Consider the following 25,457-nt stretch of genomic DNA (forward strand, 5'->3'; position numbering starts at 1 on the left):
ATGCGCTCGAGCGTGCCGAAGAACCAACATTTGCATAAGAATATAAATAGCGGCAGATTTGTTGTAAGAATCAATGAAAATAACAAAATTCAATGAAAGCCATGTGAGCGGTTGTATCTGTTTGTGTTGTTGGATAAATGTCATAACTGTTAAGCACCGCGGCCGCCGGACGCGCTCAATGTCGCTGACAATGAAAACAAAATTATGTCATTTATTGTAGTTGTTGTTGTTGTAGCCATCAGCGCCTTATTTGCATATGAAGAGCTGTAGTAGCCGCGCGTCAACAAACGTCGACAAACGGAAACAACAAAACAACAACAACAACAAAAGTGTGAATACAAAAAGTGTTAAACGTCAAAGCTCAACAGCGCATGCGCGTAAGCAAACAAACGTTAAGCGGCAATAAATTGTTGTAATTATTGTGTTTGTTGTTGGCCTTTGCCTTGCATTGTTGTAAATCACACACATTTTACCGCTCCAGCAATTTATTTGGGAGAAGAAGAAGCATAGAACAATTAAATTCAAATCTTTTTGTTTTAGCCACCGCTGACTAAGAACCTGCCTGGCTAAGAACAACAACTGCTGGCACACTTTTATTGTTTAAAACTTTAAATGTCTTCAAGAACAACCTGAGCCTTTGTTTGGGAGAAAATAGGTCAAAATTGTTAAGCAGATTTGATTGTTTATCAAATATTGTTTTCAGAACACGTCACAGACCGAACATTTTTGGAGAATATGTTTCAGAAAACAGCGTCTTGACTGCATACATTACGTAAAATGACCCTAATGGCGGAATTCAGAACAAATTGTATTGATTTTGTTGTAATAATATTAAATATTGTGAAATTCCGAGATATCCCTGCAGTGAGACATATAAGATTAGTCAAATAATAAATGAACTCTCGAAGTCATGCAACACTTAAATTGACGCTTTTTGTATAGCCAAGAATTGGGATCTTAAATTGGACCTTATTCAACCAGCTCTTGTGCAGTTGTCGGACTTTAATATCAGAGTAATCCGAACTAAAGGGAACTTGAGTTCATGCCAACCAATTTTAAGCTAAAAATTCAATGTTGCACAGAGGAAAAAAGAGGAGAGTTCGAAAGGTTTGTGTAAATTAAAACCTGATGCAGCAGTAACTGGGACCACATTTATTTCCGTCCCAATGTCATACTGTGGTCACATCTGTAATCTGCCGGGCCCTTCACCATTTACGCACTAACTAGTACACTGCTAGAAGTAAGCACTCCACAATTATACATTTACTGCGCTTGCTTACTAGATAAACGAGTGTTTATGTGCGTCCAATCCGCACAGATCCATGAAGAAATCATAATTGGGTTCACCTTGAAGGCGAACATTGAAAGAAAGATTTCGCAACAACCATTGAGGTTTTCCATTAAACGGAAGCTGCCTGTCAAATGAAGTAGTAAAAGTCTTTGCTAATCAACGATCGCATGCACGAAGGCCTTCGCCGATCGCGTGAATATCTTCATCAGTCTGATTATTATGTGTAACAAAGGGAGGGCATGGCGATCGTGTGTTGTGCTGAAAAAAGCGCAAATTGGCTGAGAGCGGTTTGCAACAGCGGACGTCACGAATGCGAGCAACCAACCAACATACATACACACCTGAGTTGGAGTAGTGAGAGCTGGCTAGCTAAGCTATGTGCGTTTTTTGCTAATTTTATTTTTTACTTTTAATTTGTTATTATTTTATTTTCGATTTTTTCCATTGTTAAACTCAAGTGAGCTGCTGAATGTGTTGAAATTATAATTAGTCTGTATTTATAGCTTCTGTTAATTACTTTTATATTTAAATTTGTATTTTTTAGATAAAGCAGGCTCACAATAAACAATAAACAAAAAAATATATCAAAACCAAGTGATTTTAATTAGATAGAATGTAATATTAATTGTAAGAGGGTTCTGTCCAAAATATGTAGTTAACTGGCTTTAGCTTAAGTCGACTTAGACAGCTGATCAACCTATCATTATAACTATCGAAAATGACTTTACTCATAACGTTCTTAATTATCATCATATTTTAGAGCAGACAGACACTGAAATTGGACATTATTGTTATACGGTCATCAATTCCCCAAGAAACTGATCTTTATTACATATAAAACATATTATATTTTACTCGACAATTTAGGAGCGATTTAATTTATCCGATAGATGGCGTGGAAGATTTTTTTAAAAGCTAAAAGATCCTTTTTTTAGAGCAGATACTGAGATAGCACATTCTTGATAATAATACCAAATTTGTGATGAACTGTTTAGTCTAAGAGATCGAAACCCATATTGGCGTCTTCTTCCAACCATTATATGGAGATCATACCCGCCAGGAATCATATTTATAGCGATTCAACTCAGTCTTAAAAATCAATACCCATATTGGCGTCTTCTTTTAACCATTATACGGGAATCATACCCGCCAGGAATCATATTTATAGCGATTTAACTCAGTCTTAAAAATCGATACCCATATTGGCGTCTTCTTCCAACCATTATATGGGAATCATGCCCGCCAGGAATCATATTTATAGCGATTCAACTCATTTCCTTACCTCTTTACCACATATACATTTATTAGTAAACAAGTTAGATGAATTTTTTTGAATCCGGTAGATGGCGCTGAAGATATAATACCCAAATTTACTGTTATTTGGAACCCAACATTAGTTGAGAGTTACTAAATCTTTTGAGAAAATTTGATGGAAAGAGCCTCAAACGTAAACTGACTAAAACGTATTATTTCTAAGTTACAAATGGAGCGATTATTTCCTCATTTCACAAAGAAACAAAATAAAATTTAAAAAGTTACAAGACTATTAGTGAAAATATGGTTGCTTGTGGTTGTTCGCCCATTTTTCGAGAAAAATGCTGAAAAATGTCTTAATTTGTTCAACAAAATTTATTTCCCAAAAACGTAAAAAAAATACAAATTAGAATAAGCTGGCTCGTTGGGAGTGGAGTGTTCACTTCATAAATTCGCTAAGCCACAGTTATTTGTTGTTGTCAATCCAAAAATGGCAAATAGCAAAATGTGAGGCAAAAAGTTGTAATTAATACACCGTAAAAATACCGTTACAATCGAACAAATGTGCTGCATTTTTTAACGGCTGACAGCAGGCCGACACAGTGGAAATGGATAGCGTTAATATAATCGTACAAAAGTTTAAAGAAAAAAAAAATAATGAAAAATAAAAAGGGACGCCGAAGTTGAGACAATTAAATAGAATAAAAGAAGTAATCAACTCGATAAAGCCAACGCCAGCGCAAGCAGCCACAAGGTTAAACGAATGCAAAATACAAATAAAAATAAGAAACCAAAAAATAAATATAAAAACATAAATGTGTAAAGCGTCGAGCCAACTGTAAAATTTTATATGGGAAACAAACGCGGCTCAGCTTTTTGCCCGAGCCAAACCATACTTTGAACAGCTTAATTAACTGACCGCAGCTGAGTTGCCAGCTTATAATCGCAATAACGCAACAGCACCAACAACAATTACCGCAAAATTTGATAAATTGAGACATTCAAATGCATAAATTTTGCAAAGCGAATTCACAACAACAACAAAAGCAATACAATTACCGGCTGCAGAGCAAATAAATTTGGGCCACCAAATTGCTCGTAAATAATGGGCGCAAGTAAACGCGTCGTATACGTAACCACAAATGGGCCCATTTGCCACCGCAATTGTTGCAAAAACAAACACACACACACGCGTTGGCTCAAATTTATTGGGCGCAAAGCGCGGAAAATGCTGACACGCCACTGAGGTCAGCGGCGACTTACACCTTTGCTTGAGTAATTCGATACTGAGAGAGGTGTGAAGCCAAAGCGTAAAATTGCTTAAACGCTTGTTTGGCAAATATTTCAAATATTGTAAAGGAAATTAAAAAAATAAAATTCTTGAAAGCGTACCGTGCGCGCCACTCCTGCACAAAGCTCCAATCGCACGAGTCGCACGACTGCTGACTTGCGTTGTCCTCGACGCCGCCGCCGCCCAACTGCTCCGCCTCAGTGCACACATGCACCGTGGCGAATGTCGGTTTGGCCACCGTTTCCACCAAAGCGCTAGCGCGCTGATAGTTGCCTTCGATCTTTATGTTGATCACACCATTCTGCACGCTCTCAATGTAGGAGGGCAAGTCATCATCACCATCACCTCTACTCTTCGGTCCTAAGCCATCTGCGCTGCGTTGCTTGGGCGCCAACTCGTCGAGTGCCGTGTCATCCAAGAGCTGCGCGGCCTGCACCACGTCCTTGGCCGTCTCGCCCACATTGTGTTTGCCGCGATTCGCAATCGAATCGCCGAAGTAGATGACAACCTTGTGATTGGGCTTGGGTGGCGCCGCCGGCTTGTTGGCGCGTGTCGCCGTTGCTGACACCGCGATGTCTTCTTGTGGTTGCTGCTGCGCGGCGAGCTGCGGTGACGGCTGCTCAGAGTACAGGTTCGGCGTGGTCTCGGCGGCGCGCTGCTGAAACATTTCGCTGCATTTCAGCGACTGTGGCTGAAATGTCTTAAAGGAGTTGGCGGTGCTGCGTCGGCGCAGTATGAAGTTCTCGTTGAAGCGCCCGAATAGCGAGGTGGGCGGGCGTGGCGCGGGCCGTTTCGTCGGCTTGGTCGGCTTGTAATTGCGCAGTTCGCGACACAAGCTGCAGCTGCAGTCTTTACCGCAATACATGCTCACTATAATTTGTGAGGAATTGTTATTTATTTTTGTTGTTTTTTTTTCTGTGTTCAAGGCGCATTCACGAATTCACATTAATTGCGTTCGCTGTTACGATTTTCACTTCACATGTTTACACAATTTTCACACATTTTTCTGTTTGCCATTTGTTTGTTGTTAATTTCAATGACTGTTGTTTTTGTTATTGTTATTTTTATTTTTGTATTTATATTTGTTTGTTTGCTTGCAATTTTCGGCTGCGCATTTTTCATATTGTTCCGCAATTATTTCACGATTTCTCTTTCATCAATTGCCATAATTGGCTTTGGCCGCTCGACAATTTGCCTTTTCGGCTACTTGACTACTTGACTGTTTGGGTGCTTGGGTGCTTGGCTACTTAACACATTTGACCAACTTAGCAGCCGTTGAAGTTCACTGCGTTTACTTTACACCAAATACCAGCGAAGTTCGAACTGAATGCATTCACTGCTTTGGTCCATGTTGGCCTAGTTGGCCTGCAATTAAATTCCCAAAATTGTATACACAAATTGCAAAAAAAAAAACCAACAACCACAACAACAACAGCTGCAAATTCAATGACTTATGACTCAGCCGAATGCATTGTGCAAAGTGTGCGAAAAACACCTCCTGAGTTGAGATGAAATTTTAACAGGCGTAACCCTCTTGTAATCAATCAGCAGTGCGCCATTTCAAATCTTCGCCACTTCATTAGTTTTCGAACGTTACTCGCGTTTTAACGCTTTTTCATTAAATTTTTGTTTTTTTTTTTGTTCGTTTATTGTTGCGAGTTTCATGCAAACGCAATGGTGCAGCTTTTGTGGGCGTTTTTTGGAGTTCATCATCCGCTTTGAAGATTTGCCTGCAGACACCTGAGTATGTGTGTGTTCAATTCATGCGAAATCACGCAAAATTAATTCATTTACAATTTAAGTTAATTAACAAATAATTATTCAATGAAGGTGTTTGCCATTATACTCAAATAATGCAGGGAATTAACCGAAATTTGTGGGTGTAACTGACGATGTGAGGCAATTAGAGCAACAACAATGAAGCGCTTGCATAAGTAATGATACTTAGTGTTTTTTATTGTTATTGTAAAGCGATTTATGGTTTATTGACAATTGACTTAACGGAATTGAGTAAGATATAAGCGGCTCACAGACTTATGTAATATATATTATAATATATACTAGATAATTTCGTCTAATTTGGAACTAGCTTAAGTCTCCCAAATTAAAATTAGCCTTGAAATCAAATATTATATATTTCTTGCCAAACCTTACTTTATAAAGCCATATAAGAAGTAAATTTCTCTCTCCCAAAGATGAGAGTCAAATAAATGCCTTAAGAGACAATTCGAGTAAAAAGTTTTGTGAAATATATGGACACTTGCGTTGAAAATATCAAATGAAGTTGGACTAAGAACCTCTTGTATAGTGATTATACATATTTGGAACACGAATAGAAAATTGTCATATATCATGAGATCATATTAGTATCATTAGTATATCAAATGGAGTTGGACTAAGAGTCTCTTATATAGTGATTTTATATATCTGGAACACGAAGAGAACACCAACTGTCTTATATATCCCAGACCTATAACGACTATGAGTTCAAATTAGTAAATTAGTTGATTTAATCGTCCGATTTGTCAACTAATGATTCTTGTAAGTTAGTTGTGGAGGTGAATTGCTGTTATATATAGATCTACTTGGTCATCTTGACTGGCGTAGAAAATGCTTACGCGGTTATAGCTTACTTACTACTTGGTCATCAGTAACCAATTAATCAATATTTTGACTATCTGAACTGCATAAATCTTCGATCTGGGCATTTTTACACCAAACCTCTTCCTAGTTTGCTAATCAGTTTAGACCATGCTTCTGGTTGTTCTTTGCAACTACAGTTCGAAAGGAAGTTCTCATAAAAGACATGAATGAATAAGTCAAACATTTCTGCCTAATTTTATATGAACTTATAACTATCATAGTCAACATATATCATATATGTATGTAAGTAGATATGATAACCATCTTGACCGCAAGAAACACTAATTTCATTGTTTGGGATAGCATCTAACAGGTGTCTAAACTCAGCTAAATATACAAAAATGTTTGTTGTTGTTCAGTTTATTTGCGACTTTTTAGATTTCATGCTTTAGTTTTTGCGTCACCCTTCCGCCGCACATACAACTCCGCAAGTTCGTTGTAGAAGTCTTAAGTACTTTTAATTCAACTTCAGCTGGCACCAACTCGCTGTTGTTACGCTCGCCTTAATGAGTATTTATTTAATTTCATTTTTTATAATTTTCATTTTTATTTGTTCTTTGTTTGCACTGCACACACACACACAGTAGACACTGGCGCTTGTTTAACTGCTTGTGCTACTTCACTTAGCGAGTGTTTTTTCCGCAATTATAAATCATTTCGGCGTTTCTAAAAATTTCATAAAAAATCGCACAAACACACATCTACTGAAATATATATATGAATATACATATGAATATGAATATGTACGAGTGTGCGCATGCTATGTACATGCGTAAGTATGTCATTATTTTGCCGTTTCCGGTTGGTTGATCAACGCTGCGCTTCGTTAGCAGCAAAAGTAAAACTAAACCAACTCTGCGAGCCCTCGTGCGGCTTAAACTGCCTCCATCGAGCGCTTAGTTGGAGTTTTGAGTTTTGTGTTTTGCTAAGGAGTCCACTCGTTGGTGCGATAGGGAATTAAGTACTGCGCGCCGACTGTTGTTGTTGTTGTGTCGTTTAAGACTTTTGATTTCATTTACATTTTCTAAGAAAAGTTGAGTTCATGCTGTGTTTCTTGGCTGAGATTTGTTTTGATTTTTTATTTATTTTTTCTTTTTTTTTTGACGAAATGCAAATAAGCTCAGATTTGAAATTCGCAAGTCATTCAAGCATTGCATTTGCATTGCAATAGGCGCACATTTGCTGACTGTTGCTGTTGCTGTGATTGATGGTTGCTTGGTCGAAATCGTGGCTTCAAAAGATATGCAAGCATTGATTATTTTAGACACAGTTTTGAACAGTTTTTGAACTCAATTTTTTTTATTTATTTTTTTCTAATAATTTTTTTTTTTTAATTTTTATATTAACCATAAAGCACTTCAGTCAAACCTTGACTTGGCCACACTCGAACACGCGCGTTTTCCAAAATCGACTCAAACTGATTTCGAATTTTTATTTCAAAACCCAAACCGCACACTTTCAACACACACACATTTTCCAAACGAATCCAAATGGAGACAAGCTCGAGCTACGCTTTGCGTCCGTACGCGTCGCTTAACGAAACGAAACTGAAACTTTGCCGCCGCAACGGTTCGCTTGGTTACGTTTGAAACGCGAAGCGCGACTTCATAGCGTCATAGCTTCATAGCGTCGTCGTCGTCGATTGCGTGCCACATGCTGCTCCGGCTGCGGGCTTGTATAATGCGAGCGAGTGCGCCTTGCGCCAGACAAATAGACAGCCAGCCGACAGCTCAACAAGCCACACAGCCACCCGACAGCTGAGTATGACCACTACAATGGACTGCAATGTTGTTGTTGCTATTGCTTTTTGCTTCTACTTCGCTTTGGTTTGGATTTCTCTCCACCAAGCTTAGCCGGCTGACTCCGCGCACTGCCACTTGTTTTGTTCGTTCGTTTTTTTCTCGACAGCAATGATACTTTTGTTTTGCTTTGCTTCATTTTGCTATTCAACGCTTCGATCTTGCGGGGCTTGAAGAGTTTTGAGCGGGCAGGGGGCGTGGTGTGTGGTAGGGGCAGTCCATTGTCTCCGCCTAAACACTACTGTTGTGGTGCTATGATCAGCGTGCAAACAATGGCAAAACCGTAACTGGAAATTGGCTATGCTGGCAGCCACTGCAACAACAACAGCATTAGTGCTGCAACTATTTGTTGTTAGCTGTTGTTGACGCTGCCGCAAGTAACGACTAGCGACTCAATTTGAAATTTGTAATGAATGAACCCGTGCAACGTGCAACGTGCAACCAGCAATCAAGCCATACACAGCAGCAGCAGCAACGGTAGCAGGAAAATGGAAGAAAATGAACAAGCGCACACGTACAACTCGACAACTCGTAAGACAAATTAAATAGCAACGGTGTTTCAGCGTCTCTTGTTGTTGTTGTTGTTGCCGTTTCAATTTTCTTTATTGAGTTGCAGTCGCTCGGTGTATATGTGCTTGTGTGTGTGATCTTTGTGACTCGCTGCGCATACATAATTTTCTCGGTCTTACAAATCTTCTCGAGTCGAGGAAGTGTTTTGTAGAACGAAAAGGGTGACCAACATCATTCGCGCATGCGTGTGTTTGTGTGTGGACGGTGTGGCAGCAAATTATGTGCTGCTTTGTTGTATTCACTGTTAGTTCTGTTCTCGGTTCTAAAGTGTTATAAACGCAGCGTATTCACATTTAATTAGTTCGTAAATTATATTAACAGCTACAAGCGCACAACAACAACAACAACACATATATTCCAGCAATTATATTTGTACGTGTTTACATGGCTTCCAATAACTATACTCGAGTCTTGAAAATCACTACCTTTACGCACTTGCAGTGCAGCAACGTCCGCGTGTGTCATAAATTCTGCATACCGCGCGAGTGTCTTCGTAAATTTCTGCTAATAACACTCATGCAACATGTGTTTTAAGTGCTCAATTAGTTGTTGTTGTTGCAAGTGAGCAGAAGAAGAAGACTACGGAACGCAAAGATCGCGATAATAGAGTAGTTTGATATACATTTCGATTGGTCTCATCGGGAATCAGTGAAACTAATTCTAGGAAGTGGAAGTCATAAAGATGGCGAGAAGTGCGAAGATACCTACGTGTCTTCTTATATTATTCATAGTTTGGAGTAGATATTGCAATATAAAATTTTTAAGAAATATAATAAATAATATAAGCTCGGCTTTGAAATAACAGAACGTTATTGACAAAGCCTCTCAAAAGGATATATATGAATATAAGAAAATAGGGATAACAAGGATGAGGTGAATCTTTCAACTCTCAATGGGCTGATTTTAATGACAAGCATGATAGTTATTGGTGACTGGCCGAAGTGTTTAAGGAACCCTTAGCATTTTTCGAGATTTTTAGACGCGTAAGATTGTATGGTAGTCAAAACATAAATGCTCTCTTGGAATTCGAAGCTTCCAATATCATCTGCAGACAGAAAATATTCTTCTTTCTAAATTCTTAGATGATCAAGAAAGAAGTTTGAACTCTATGATTACAACTGTCATCTGACAAGCGTAAATTATGTTTTTCATGCTCCACACTGCAAACTCACTAAAATTGAAGATGTTATTGAGGGGTGAGTAATACTCTCACGCACCACAAAGGCTAAGGTCATGTTTGGTAAACACAAATGTAAAAAAGAGATTTTAAGTAACAAAAGTTCAAAATGCAATATCACCGCGCATTGTAGTTGACTTTTGAACTTGATAATGTAATAACGGATTGTTTTTCGGCCGTTTTTTTGAGCCCAACAAACATTTTCCGCAGCTCTTTTGCTCGAGCACTTCAATTCATATTGCGCCAAATGCTTACTAACAGTGTACTCGTATCATACAAGCCTTTTGAGTTCATTAGCAGTTCAATGATGACGAATTAGTAAGCGCTCGCAGCGCTGAAGACGCGCCAAGTGCCACTTTACCAATGGCGCGGCAGTTATATCAATTTGCTGCTTGCTAAGAAGATCAACTTCAGTAACCGAACTGAGTCTTCATGTGTGTTTCAATAAGTTCGAAGACACTTACTTACATGCGAGAGTAGGCACTTGTGCGTTGCACTTTTCCGCATCATCATGCGAGCGTTGAGCTCGAAGTCGCAGCAATACAGAAAAAGTGGATTGGTAGACGACGTAAGAAAATCTTTCGTAGCTTAGGCATTATGAATTAGAAACAATAATCACGAAAAAACAGCAAAATAAAGCTACAAGTAATACAACAATAACAACAACAATGCACAAAAAATATATCAATGAAGTTATTACATACAAAGTTGCCAATGGCGCACAAATGCTCACATCACCACACAGAAGAAGTGGAGCGCGGTGCAAGAAGGGGATCTTGTTGAAGAAAAAAATATATATTGACGCGGGATTGTTGTTGTTAACGTTGTTTGACATGCAACATTTGCATGCATTTGTAGCACACACCCGGGTTTGTGCAGTGTGGTTGCCTATATGGACAGACACGCATGAATTTATGTGTCGATCAGCGCTAGAACATGAGCATGAACATTTTGCCGGAGCACAGCCATTGTTGTTATAGAAAAATCATCGACATATAGTGGAGCAAATTATGAAATTATTAAAAATTATAAAAATATTTTTTTTATGTAGATAGTGCAAATAGGTTTAGGTAAGTTGGAGAAAAAAATTAATTTGTAATTTTTTATGGTTTATGTACTAAAGAGACAGTTTTAGGACTAACCTTTACGTGTTCTACAACTATTCAAATTTTCTCAAGCATATTAACCCCCTAACCCCCGCGAGTATGGGTCCCTTATGACTACCAAATAATATAACCACCAAATATTCATCTTTAGCCGTTATATTGCTATTTTATCTTCATTTCCTTCATTGCCCACACAAATTCGCTTCACTTTCGACTTGCTAATGCGATGGCGGTCAGTGGGCGTTGCAGCAGCGTTTTTTGTTATTAATTAAGCTGCCATAGAACAATGCAGTTGCGCAGTCAGTGAATCTAATTACGCTTGCGTTCTACACGTTGCTGCACTCTGGCTTTCTCCTCATTTGAATTGCGCGCATGCAACATAACGCTTCTTTCATTCTGTTCTTTTTGTTCTCATTTGTTTATTGTGATTCGTCTCACTAATCCATTTTTATTTAATTGCTTTTGATGATATTTGATCTTTATTATGCTTCCAAGCATTTATTAAGTTTAAAATCAAATTATCGTACTTATGAAAGCTTTACTTTAGACTTTTATCTCAGATTTTTTGTACAAGAAAATTTAATAAAGAAATAAAAATAGATCTATTTAAAGCTTGTGCTATTAATTGATGGAGAAATTCTACTAAGGAATTCGAATTTGTAAGAATGTCAAAAATCACTGCTAAAAACTGAGCTTTCACAAAAAGCTCGAGAGCTTTCATATTTGTAAAAGCTCTTTGATTATTGAAAATATTATAATTGTATACAGAAACTAAATGGATGTAAAATATGGGTTTAAAAGGACCATTATAGAGCGATCGTATCTTCGACCACATATTCTATATATTAAAGACTATCTTATACTTAGCAAATTAAAATCATATCATTAACCTGAACTTTAGAAACTCCGTAAAGGCTTATTTCGCTACTCACTTACTTCTAGTCTAACAAAATCCGCATTATATTTGATAACTCAAATTAGACAAAAAGTAAAAAAGCGCACTTTCTAAACCATTTCACAATAAAATCATACGATCTAAATCACTTAATATTCTTCCGTGCGTGATTTCATACGGAATTGCCTGTAATTATAATAAAAACCAAGCGTAATTAATCCTCACTCGAAGCTATGCCAGAATCGATCACAAACTTAGCAGCGACGAAAGATTAATAACTAAGCGCACGAGATGGCTTACAAAGCGATGCCAAACAATAGAAGAAGTCCAACTCTAAACACACAATACATTGAGAGAGGTGTGTGCCTGCTACAGTTAGCTAGATATTATTCAAGCGCTCACAGCTTCTTTTCCCTCCAGCGCTTTCATACACTAATGACACCTAACAACGCGCAGGGAGAACCCGCAATGGAGGCGTTGGCAGCAACCTAAAGCTATGCCGTCGAGGTTCAAATCGCCGCACTGAAATACAATGTCTGGCTAATTGACGTCTGAAACAAAAGAGCGACCGTCGAGAAGTGGGTCAATATTTCGTGATGGATGCGCTTAGATATTAGAGCACACTTTTTTCACGGCATACTCCCCTCATCACCCTACACTTCTTTGCTGTGTTTGCTTAATTTAGAAAATTTCTAAATTTTCTTTGCAGGCGCAGAATTCTTTGTTTCAATTTTTCTTAAATGCTTTTGCTTTTGTTGTTGCAAAGTTTCGATGTTTTTGTTGTTGTTTTCGTTGTTAAGTGCGGCATCAAGAATAGATAGATTACTGGCATCAGGCTAATTACGCTTGTGCCTGCAATTATTAAATTTGTTACGGCGCTGCGGTTGAATGGTAGGGAAAGCATGAAGTACATGAAACGTCCGTCAAAGTTGACAGTCCGTCCAAAGGGAAGCCAGAAGAAAATTAATTTGAAAAGTAGGCGGAAGTGGGTGACGCAGAATTTCGATGCGTTGCATTAGCATTTGTTATGGTGAGCAGGTGCTGCCACATAGTTATGTACAAATGAGAGTGTGAGAATATGAGAGAGAGAGTGACTAATGGAGTGAAATCGTAGGCAGATATTTGATAAAATAGTTCAAAATTTTCAATAAAAAATAAAAAAAGAAATATTCTAAATTAGCAGAAAGTGAAAAGCTTCGAGTAGACGAAATTGTTAAATTGACGCCGACCACTTAGTGCCGCTGTCTCTCCGTAAAGTAAACCGGCAATGTTTCATGACATCTCAACATTTAATGTACTACAGCTAAGTCACTGCAACAACAATGTTAAGCGCATAACAACAATTTAACGTTGAGCGCCTGCAGTAACGTTGGATGATCACAGCGGCAGTCGCACACCCGCGCCAAGCAACAAAATCAGCAAAGTGGCGGCGGCGCATGCGCATGCGCTTGATCTAGAAATACTTATTTGCTGTTTCCACGCTTACAAGCTAAGGAAGACACGAAGAGTGCGCTTAATGGCCGCTTACTAATGGCTATGGCATTTTCCATTGTCTTCGGTATGCGCTTACAACATTCCATTTCTAAATTGTGGCGTTCGTTTGGCTTTTGCTTTTTTCTCATTTACCCACGCAAAATGGACATTAAACGTGGATTGTGGTGCGTGCGCTTGAAAGTTTTTCGGCGAAAATTCGGTTTGCATTTTTTCCATTAAGCTTATCTTTTTTTTATTTTTTAAGTACGACCAACAACTACAATCGCTTTTCGAAACGCTCAAATTTCAATTGTAATGACAATAATTTATTTCAAATTTTTACAATTTTTTGCTTTCTGAAAGCTTTCATTCGTGCAGCTTATTTTCCTTAAGTGTTCTCCGCACGCCCGTCCGCCAACACGCCCTTTCTTATTGCTGTTGTTGTTATTGTCTGGTTCAAGACAGTTGTTGGCGGTGTTTTAATGCGAAAATTGTTGTGTAATAAATTAATTTTGATTATTATTGCGCTGCGTTGTGCTGCCGCGCTGGTAATTGGCCGCTGAAGAAAGTGCCAGAAATTAAAATGCAAAAAGTGGAAATACACAACATTGTTTGTTTGGCAGCGGCATGAGAAAATATGAAAACTCAATTGAAATGCGAAATGAAAATGCGAAAAGGAGCAGTCAGCAGTCAGCTCAACTCCTCACTTGCCACTTGCCACCAGCTACATACAGTGCTTGCCGCTTCTGCCCGCCATGAGTTGCATATGCTTATGCGCGCGCGGATTATTATTATGTAAAAATCATACAAAAAATATGTATGAAATGGAAAAAATGTTGAAAAAAGCGCAGCGCCCAATGTTGTTGGCGAAAATGTACTCGTACAGGAAATGACTGCACTTCACTCACCGTCCCAACAAGGGATTACACAAGTTTTAGTCGCGTTCGCTTGTAAATGATTGCAATCGACAGTTATTGCGCTGGTCATTGTTGTTGCAGTGACAAGAAAAAATTCATAATTTCATCACATTTATGCCCCAAATTTCCTATGAGGAAATGTATGGCAGTTGCTATTGATGTGTTAATGAGAGTTGTAATGTGTTTGAACTCTGCAACTTACGTCAGATAATTAAAAATAAAAAAAGTTGGCAGATGGTATAAAAAGAGTGGTAAAAACAGAATAATTACTTGACTTCCAATGCAACTCTGAGTTATATCGTTTTAAAAACATATACGAGGTGTGTTCAAAAAGTAACGGGAATTTTGGTTTTTCAAAAAAAAAATTATTCAATTCACATTTACTTATTCCCGTCAGCATAATAAAAATATTGACAATTGAACCAAACCCGTGAAGTTTTAAAATTCCCGTTATTTATTGAACACACCAAGTATGAAAACAGGGATTTAGAAGTCCACATAAAATTGAGAAGTTTGTTAGTATAGGGAGTATGAAGAAAGTGTGAAACGTGCAAATCAGCCACTGATCGAGAATTGAGACCAAGAAAGATCAAATTATTTTTACTCATGGTTAATAAGAAAAAATCATAGACTTTTCGAAATCTAATTAAGACATAGCTATAGACTGTGTCTCATGTATTAACTGATTCTGACTTCCAGTTATCATAGAGGAGGCTATACAAGATTTCCAGCTCTTTTTGTGGCATTTCTAAAACTCTTTCGTATAACACCGTCTGCTTTCAATACAAATTGTACCAACATGTGACAGAGATCCCTCGAGTAAATCACTAAAGTTGGGCGAAATTTAATACTGTGAAAGTGCTCAGAATCCGGGAGATCTTACTTTTCTAAAATATAATTTCTCTGCTCTCCACTATTTCTCCCATCCCCGACAACTCATTCAACTCCGTGCTTTCGCCATTCAAAAAATTTGCTTGCCACAAGTGTGGAGTGTCGCTAATCACAATGGAATATATATATAATTCCAGCGCTTTCAATGGCTTTGTGATAAGGGAAAATGTAGCAAGGCATTTGACAAATCTTTCAGGGCAATTCAATGCAAAGACAATGGCTGCCACGCTCAAAGGCAACTCAAGTGCATGGCGAAGCGACTTTGCGGCGCATTGAGGTTGCATGTTGCGCTTGTGCACTTTTACTTTTAAACAATTAACTGTTTTTTGCTCTACATGCGCTTTGATAAATTGGGATTTTTGTATTGTAGTGCGCACACACGCACACTCATACACCTCCGCCTTTGATTAAACATCAATGTGAACTGAACTTTTGCCGCAAGGTTGTTAGCACGACAACAAAAACAGCAACAGCAACAATATGTGGAAATCACCGTTAGTCACGTAAGTACATACATACATGTACAAACATTTAAAAATGCTATCTGATGCGGTATTTGCTCGGCAGCGGCGGCGGCATTTCGAATTCAGTGCAACATCCCATTAATGCTTGAATAGTGAGAATTTTTCGCTTGCTAATTCGTGGCATTTGCATTATTTTCGACTCTCTAGCCAGCGCGCAGAGGCCATTGTTCGGTGTTGTTGACATGAAATTTGAATATTTTTGGTGAATTTGTGTTGAAGGAGCGAAAAAAAAAAGAAATTTGCATTTTTACGATTGTAAATTTTATATTATTTTCTTGATTTGACTAATTATAACTGTGTGAAAGTTGTAATAAGCACGTACTTGGTAGGCTGAAGCATGCCTTTTTTTCTTACTTATATGAAAATTGTTTAAATAATACTCAAGTGTAAAGGCAATGTGGATTTAATAGAAAAGTTAATGACACTGAAAGTCTCCGCTAAGCTTAAAAAGGTCTTCATTTCAAAAGGGAGCGTATATAAGCATTCTTTTATTTTTATTCAGGCTCTATATATAGTTCAATGATCTATGAGTATACTCTTTAGAAATCTCAACCAGAAAACTGCTTAATTTTTGGTGAAATTTTAATTATATTTTACCTAGAGTATCTCTTTCACACTCTCATTTTGTCATTAAGAAATGTTCTTGTCAAGATATCTCATCAAATATATTATATCAACATCTCAAACTTCCTATTTCCAGAAAATTTTTTCATAACCTCAGCCTCCAAAGAAGAGATCACAGAAGTAGCTGAGAACTTTAAATAAATATTTATAATAAAAATCACATTACATAAGGTCCAACTTGCATTTTTTATCTTTTTAACTTCTTTAAACGTTTCTGGTTTTTTTGCCAATCACTACCTGGTCACACATTTCCTCAATCCTCTCGAATTTATTTCAAATTATTCCTTTTTCCAGCAACAGTGATTGCCTTCATCGCAGCATCTTCATTTCCGCGTTGTTATTAGTTAAATAGGTCTCAAGCGCCAGCCTGAACTCTTTCCCGGTTCCCAGTGTAAACAAAGAAATTAAATATCTTTGGAGCAAGAGAAGAGCAACTCATTAGCTTCCAGAAAAAAAAATTAAGTAAGCATTTCACTCGCATAGTAAATAAATAAATGCCAGCTTCCGTTTCCGCAACATCTCGCGGCAATGCGGCAGTGAGGCAGTGCGGCAGAAAAAATCAGAATCTACGCTGGGCGCTGCTGCGGCTGCCACGAATACAAAAGTGAGAAATGCCGTCAAAAGGGCCGACCGCCAAAGGGAACGGCAGAAAAGCGCATACAAACAACTACAAAGCATTGTTGAATGGCATGATCGTGTGTAGAGTTCATGGTGGAAAAAATTTCTTAGCAAAAAAACGCCGCACAACAAGTGTCGCCTGAGCGTTTCTTGGTGGCACTTTTTTTGTGCTTGCCGCTGTTGCAAGGCGTCAAAACCACGTTGTTGTGGCACGGGCACACGCTGCAGTGATTAGATAGATAATTGCACGCTTGGCAGCCGACAAAAATTACCCATAACAAAAACTACAAAAACACCAACTAACTCGGAACAATTGTCAGCGTGCCGCTCACGCCAATGTGGATGCCACACTGTGACTCCCACACTTTCACGCGACGAATTACTGTCATTTGCAGTGAGTAGTTGTTGTTTTTGTTATTGCTGGTAGCCCTGTTTGTTTGTAATTATTGTTACTGAAGGGGAAGATGAGCCACTGGAGGTGAATTGTTTAGTATCGGCATTTAAACATAGATAAGAATCAAATTTGGGCTCTGGAGACAAGTTGCGGAAACGATTTGGTATCGGATAAAGCATCACAGCATTTAAAAAAAGTGAAAAATATAGAAGATTTCCTATTTAAGCTTCCGTGAGGCTTTTTAAGTCAAGTTTTATAGCAATCCCTTATTAAACTGGACTAAAAACCGAAAGACTAAGTTAGCCATTAAGACAATTGATGAACTGTGTTATGTGGGTTGTTGAAGAATGAAGCTTGTTCAAATAAGATGCTGTAGCCCTTAGCATGTTCGAGATAATAATTTTTGAACGATGATGCGAGTAATTTTAGATTAAGAACAACTTGCATCAGAAAAAAGGATCGTTAAGTTACTCGATTCTAATTCTATTAGTGGGAGATTAAGTAAATCTTCGTTAGATTTGTTTCGAGTTACTTTTTTAGATCACGTTAATGTTAGGTTAACTTTTGGCACTGAACTCCGCGATGGAGAATATGGGTATCTCAGCTGGACTTTTGGAGTACCGACGCTTTATGATATCAAATCTACCAGGTATAATTCCAAAGATCCTCAAGTATCAACGAAGAGTTGTGAGCCCATTATATAATAAATCTGATGAGGCGGCCTAAATCTATTCCAGACTATATTCTTCCCGATTTACCGAAGCTACTATAAGATCCGTGATAGTTCAGCGTCAGTCTGACGAAAGCGGAGCAGTCGAAAAAGTGTCCGATCGAGGTTATGATGCTAATCAAGAGGAGGACTCCTATCAATTGAACATTTATGTATGTTCTGTAATGAGCTTTGGAGTGCACTCCAATGATTATAACCCACATTTATGTAAAACACTGACGAAGAAACTTTAAACAACAAAAACAGGTATTTATTTATACCGCCCCAGCGTTGTTTACATAACAGTGTTTCTTACACTCTAATAATTATGGCCAGCTGAGTGCGGTAGCAATTGTAGCAGGTGACAACGCCAACGCTGCCACATAGCCAAGCTACTTACGTGCTTACGTTATTAGAGTAGTTACGTAAAACCAGCAATGTATGAATCTATAAAAGTGTCCATACCGGCAACAAATACAACAACAACAAAACATAAGTGCGTACATCGAGGGCTGTAATGAGCTTGCTGTGCGGCTGTCGCGGGTGTTATGACGGTTGTAATGTACACCGATTTGCTTAAGTGTATGTATGTGTGTGCCACGCATATGTAACTGTACTGTAATGGTTGCTCATGACTCTGTAAGTATGTATGTTCAAAATGCGTGGCAAATGTGCGTTGTCACGACTGTTTGTTGTAAGATTTCGCACCAAAAAAAAAAAATATTGTAGAAAAAAGTGGAGTAACACAAAGTGCTGTCAAGTTGACAATTAAAACGCGCTCAAATTCTCCAGCGCAAAAACGCTCGCGGCGCCCCTTTTAGCAGCAGCTGAAACGCTGATTCTCTTCTTCTTGTGCCGCCATTGACTGTTTCTACGCTTCATTTTATTCTTGTTTATGGTGCACGCTTCTTGCTGCTGCTTGGCGGACGCGTGAGTTTATTGCCCTCTCAGCTGTCTCCGGAGCCGTGGCGATGGCAATCTGATGGCTGAGCTTTCTTGTTTGCTTCGACTCGGTACTGAGTGCTCTTCATTCAATTATTGTCGTTGTTGTTGCTTTTATTTATTGTTGTTGTTGTTATACATTGCGCTATTGTTAATTGCGCGAATTTGATTTTTATCATTTTTAGCGCTTTGTTAGCGACTTGTTCATGCGTTTCAGTTTATTGCCGTCGTTGTGTGCCTCCTCAGCACTACGGCAGTTCCCTTGCTTTTGCCAAAATGTAGACTTAATAGTTTTTTGTTGTCGCCAGTTATTCTCCATTTAGTAAGCTTATTAACGCTAGTGATAATTTCACTTTCGATTGTATTCGAGTTTGTAGCGAGTCTGCAGCCAAGTGGTCTGACTTGAATTGACCGGAACTGTGACAATATGATAGAGATTGAGGGCGTGTATTTCATAATAAAAACGATACATTTTCCACGTTAGTTCCATTTTCAAGCGAAATTCATATTATTTACATTTAAGGATGTTTAGTAAAGACTTAGACCTTGGAAGCTGTGTGAGATTGTATTGAAAGCTAATTTGGTTAAATTCACGCTCATTGCTTTGAAAAACTAGGATAAACTAGCCTAAGAGTTATAATATTTTATAGGTTTCAAAAATCTCAAGTTTCCAAAAGTCTCCAAAAAATTCATGTCTCCAAAAATTGTATTCAAGTCTCCAAAAATCTCAACATTTTACAAACTGAGAACTTTCAACCATTTTTAATTTATCTTGCCATTTAACCTCACTCTTTACAAAAACACCACTACTTATGCTGATAATTAATATTTTTTTGTATTTTTTTTTTCAATATTTAATCAAAAGAAACGCCTTTAAATCATTATGAAATTAACGCAGAGTCTTCCCCTTTCCAAATTGTTTTGAAGCGCTTAGGAAAAGCATAAAAATTAGAGGTCTCTCCCTAATTAGCGCCGAGAGAAAGGCAAACCTAAGAAAAGCACAAGGGCGCCAGCGCTCATTGCTGCGCAGAGTTTCCACAAATCGACGAATTTGCCTGCTAGCATATAGATAGGGCTCGCTATATATACAAACATACATAAATATATATGCAATACCTAGCGATTACTTAACACTTTTTTTGTGAAGAAAAATCAATCAACAAAGCATTTGAGCTGTGCGCCTTTGCCTTTGTATAAGCTGAACGCCTCGAATTAATTGAATTAATGAATCGTAGCAAAGCAAAGCAAATCGTTGTATACAAAATTGTAATTAATTGTAAAACAAATGCATGCACTTGTACACTCCCTTTTGGAGCACTACAAGACAAGAAATATGCTGCTGAGATATGCTGCTATATGAACAATTCCATATGTATGTATGTAAGTATGTTTATTTGTTAATATGTTTGTTGAAGTGAATGCTAAACCGTTACAAAATTATACAAAACTAATCACAACAAATCAAAATAGACATACAACAAACATATTTCTATTTGTTTATACAACAAACACACCAACGGCCAAGCAGACACACACGCATGCGCACAGAGCAAAACCTTAAAAGTGCAAGTGTCAATCACAGCGGGTGCGCAAAAAAAACAGAGAATTGATTAACAACGTGAACACAAGTAAACAACTTCATCGCGCAGACAGACCAGCACGCAGCATAATAAAGTAATTGTAGAATTGAAGTATAAAAATAGAAAAAAACCAGCAAAAAAACGGTCATTAGATTCGAAATAAAAACGAAACGAAAACCCACGATGATAACGCAGAAAATTGCCAGCGTTGGAAGTGGAAGAGAAGGCGGAGAATTGTGCTGTATGAGCAAATGAAACCTACACGCAATTTGTGTTACGCAACGGTAATGCGGTTAAAGTGTTGAGGTGTTTAAAGTCGTACAAATTTCAAGTAAATGCGTTGAGAATCAGAAGTATTGAACATGTTTACTGCAGCCAAACGGTTATTTTTGAAGCTATTACACAACTCTGTGGCACTTTTAGCTATCTTAATTTAATAATATTGTTAAAGGGAGTATAATGATGGTAATAGAATAGATATGAATGAAGAAGTGCCTTGATAGAATCTTCTTCATTTGATACTTTAACTACACCAGATGTTCAAATACACTTTGGAGACTCATATTTTTATGAGCAGACCCGTAATCGTGTAACTAACATGACCTCTAAGGTTTATGGTTATAAAAATATGCAGATTCTTGAGCTGGAATACGGTTACTTAATGATACGAGCTCTCAAATATTGATGAAGTCAATATATAATCTGAAGTTATACCTTAAAATTAACCAGCATTAACAACAGAATCACTCTTGTCAACAGGTGCTACTTTGAACTAAGTAGGCAATTGAAAAGTAAAGTCCTCTCTCGACGAACCAAAATCAAACTCTTATAAGTCGCTCATTATTCCCGTCCTGATGACGATGACAACGTCCGATGAGACGACTCTTGGGGGTTTCGAGAGAAAGGTTTTGCGCAAGATTTATGGTTCTCTAAACATTGGTAATGGCGAATACCGCAGACGATGGAACGATGAGCTGTACGATTTATACGACGACATTGACATAGTTCAGCGAATGAAAAGACAGCGGCTGCACTGGCTAGGTCATGTTGTACGAATGGATGCAACCACTCCAGCTCTGAAAGTGTTCGATGCCGCTGGAGGAAGCCGCAGAAGAGGACGACCTCCACTCCGGTGGAAAGACCAAGTGCAAAGTGACCTGGCTTCACTTGGTGTTTCCAGTTGGCGCCAAAAAGGAAGAAGGAGGAACGAGTGGCGCGCTCTGGTGGATTCGGCTAGTATCGCTTAAAGCAGTTCCTACGCCAAATATATATATACAGTCAAACCTGGATAAGTGAGAACTGGATTAGTGAGAAAACTCTATAAGTGGGAGTAATAGCTAGGACCCGTCATTTTAAGCTTCCAAAACCTCTATTAGTGAGAAACAAAAACCTCTGTAAGAGAGAGTCGTTTTTGCCTCATAGACCTTCGTAAGTGAGACTGCTACTTATCTGGTCTCTATAAGCGAGAGACGAACTTTATTTACAAGTTTAACATCTGCAATTTTATGACTCATTCTTAACTTTTGGGAAACTTCCGACCATTGTTTTGTATTTCGTGGAATTCTATTTCGTGGAACTAAAAATGCTGTTACTCTATGGCATTCTTTTCGAATGGACACGTGTGCTTCTTTACCGTGCTGTTTGTCGGACTCACTCGGTTTATAGTTATCAATTGCGAAGGAAAGTTATACTCTGCATCATGTCAAAAAGAAAAATCAGAATGCGTTTGAATCCGGAAAATCGCGGAATGAAATTCAGAGTGAGTTTACATATGTACATATTTACTACATTCGTATTTGCTGTGACTTGTTATTGCTGCGTACCTCTATAAGAGAGAAACACTACATATGTACGTGCATTAGAGAGAAACTCGAGTTAGTGAGAAACCTCTTTAAGCGATAATAAGATTGTGCTCCCTTGAACTCTCGCTTATACAGGTTTCACTGTATATATATATGTATATATATCTTAAAATAAATAGGTTTACTAAAAGACAAAAATATGTCAGGATTTTCAACGTAATACGTTTCTTCAATTCCTTCCCTTCATTTTTACATACCACATTTTATTCTACTCTACTTTCCACAAGTCCAAAAAATGCCTCGAAGGGCGCTGAACTAATTCCTTTCCAACATAATTCCAAAACATCTCAAACCATAAAATTCGCTTAGCACTTTTTAACACGCTGCTCCAAATTAATCCGTCACTTCAACATAATCACTCGTTGTTAAACGCCCACTCGTTTCGCGAGATTACGAGTGTGTAAACAAAAGACTTAGGACACGAACTCGTTGCAAACAAGACAACGTCAAATGGCTATGTGAGAACGAACGCAGAATTAAGCAAATAAACAAATCTGTGAGTGGCATGATGAACACAGTGATTTCCTAGTTCTCATTCTGCGCGTTCACTTGACTTGAAGTGTTCTACAAACACAGCGTTTTGAGGAGACTACAAGTGGAAATGTGAAGTCACAAAAAAGTATGCATAATTAAAAATAAATAGAAATAGAAATAGAAATATGCAGAGAAAGGCACAATTTGGTTTCATTTTTTCTTTAATTTGTTTTTTTTTTCTTTTTGTTCAAGAACCAACCAACTTTCGTTGTCCACTTAAGTATTTAACTTTCTCCCCAAAGCTTAGGCTTAAGTCCGGTAGCCTACAGCTGTACGCCTCAACAATTAAAGCTCAAATTGCAACAAGAAAAAGACACTTTTATTATTAAAATCTAACTACTAGCGCGTTTTTTTGCTAAATTTTGCGCGAGTCTTCTGTAAACAATGCCTCGTTGCTTCGTCTTGATAAGTTTCCCTCCGCACTTTTCCACTCGTTTGTTGTTGTTATTGTTATTTTTGCATTTTCTATGCTAATACTTTGCTCCGCTTTTCCGCAGACAGCTCACTTTCAAAGTGTCACTCCTCTGCGCCTCAGTCTCAACTGTGTTCTGACGGGGTTTCTGCTGGCCACCATGTCCAGCGGCCATGTAATTATGTATTTAACTCGGTTTTAGCACCATAACGAACCAAATGGCAAATAATTGGTTGGCAGTGCTGACTACTGACTGCTTGGCAAATCTGTTGGTTTCTGGCGCTCTTTACGAGCTGCTTATTTGCCTTGTTTATTTTGCACGTTTTTGTCTCTTTCATTTTTGTTAGACTTTTTTGTTTCTGTGTGCCACCGATTTTTTGCAACTGTCATCAGTGGACCTTCTAAGTCCACTTTAAGACAGTCGCAGCAGACAACATCAACTAATTACCAACTGCTTACAAAGGTTGCTGCTGTTCAGCTCGTTTATCTCTGTCTGCGCTTGTTGCTTGTTGCTATTGCTGTCAGTACAACAATTTTCTAATTCAGTTTCGCTTCTTCTTTTTCTACGCTTTGCACTGGCTGTTGAGCTTGCTTAAAAAATCGCAACTTTGTTGTTGTTGGTTGTGTGTTGCGCTTTTGGCGCTGCAGCATTTATGTAACTTCGCCTTTGCTCGTTGGTTTTTGGCGAATTCTTTCGACGCACTTAAGTCGCAGCCAACAATTCATCACTCAGCGCCCGGGTGTTTTGGACTTGGTTAGTTGGTGAATAAGTAAGTAAGTCAATGTGAGCGTGTGTGGCTTACGAAATCGCGCCTCCTTTTAGCATCGAGTATGTAAAGTATTTTTATCGCAAATATGCAATTGTTGCTGATAAATTCATTTTCGGACAGTTGAAAATATTTGCGAAATTCACTTTGCTTTGCTTTGCTATCGAAACACAAAATCACTGCCACAAGTGTGCGGAAGGTCGTCGGAGACAAATTTGGCACGCATGTGAGGCAGTAAATGATTTTATCACTTTGCTTTTTGTGCTTACAATGTTGAGTTAAATCCAGTGATTCTTCTGAGTTTGGTATTTGCTGGACAGTGATAAGAATTTGACTAAGCAGATATATCTGACATTACTCTTTTAAGGTTCGTGCCCACATACTTATCAGATGAAGGACTAACAGTTAGCAACATTCTTCAAGGTTTCTTTCGGTAATCATGTCATTACAACAATAACAACAACAAATCAATATATACATATCCAGCAACTGACCCAAAATCGGACCCTTAACATCAAAACTCAAAATAATTTGGAAATGTTTTCTGGCCCCACAACAATACAAGAACAAGCAAATAAAAATATGAAAATGCTTCCCTCCTCTCTATATGTCTTCAATTGCAGTTGTGAAGTAATTAGGAAACGAAAAAATAAAATTTTTTGCCAAAAATATCTTTTACTAACTAAAATTATAAAAAAAAATAATTTTTATTGATCTCATTACCAACTAACTAACTAACTAAGTTGGCGCGTAATTAACTCACTGGGCGGAGGAGTATTTAATTACGTTTTTAGTGACAATTACAAAGTGTTGACACAACCAGCTTTGGTGTGAATGCCGACCAAGGTCAACGTCACTAGAGCATCAAATCATTTACTGCATGTTGTTGGAAGTTCTAGAGCAAAACATTAAACAAAAACAAATAAAATAATAATTGCAAAAATATGAGCCATAAAGTCAGCGCTTAATTATGCACGCGAACTATATTTAATTTAAATATTAAAAACTTTAAGCGATGAAGACTTTATGAAGAGTTATGAAATTTGGATTATATTTAAATAATTATTTTTGAATTTAAAAAGAAAAAAAAAATAAAAATATAAAAATGAAATTTTAAACGTTAGCTTGGGCTGTACCGAAGCTAATATATCCTTCACAGGTGCATTTCTTTTAGTAACTATGTG

General features: G+C 37.9%; 1 protein-coding gene across 5 annotated transcripts in view; it reads right to left on the reverse strand.

Annotated features, from left to right (window-relative positions):
* Window positions 1-25,457, reverse strand: part of Abtb2_0 (ankyrin repeat and BTB/POZ domain-containing protein 2) — a 90,726-nt gene that overhangs the window by 6,027 nt on the left and 59,242 nt on the right. The window contains exons 1-2 of one of the 5 annotated variants that reach the window (XM_054228464.1): window positions 7,848-8,276; window positions 3,938-5,201 (exon numbers count right to left, since the gene is read on the reverse strand). The exons of 3 other annotated variants lie outside the window; for them this stretch is intronic. In XM_054228464.1, the coding sequence (XP_054084439.1) occupies window positions 3,938-4,701 (764 nt within the window). In that variant the 5' untranslated portion in view covers window positions 4,702-5,201; window positions 7,848-8,276. Of the gene's footprint in view, window positions 1-3,937; window positions 5,202-7,826; window positions 8,277-25,457 lie in introns of those variants that run through there. One more of the 5 variants, XM_054228465.1, reaches the window with a different exon arrangement.

Source organism: Zeugodacus cucurbitae, chromosome 4 (genome assembly GCF_028554725.1).
Source record: "Zeugodacus cucurbitae isolate PBARC_wt_2022May chromosome 4, idZeuCucr1.2, whole genome shotgun sequence".
Classification (NCBI taxonomy): domain Eukaryota; kingdom Metazoa; phylum Arthropoda; class Insecta; order Diptera; family Tephritidae; genus Zeugodacus; species Zeugodacus cucurbitae.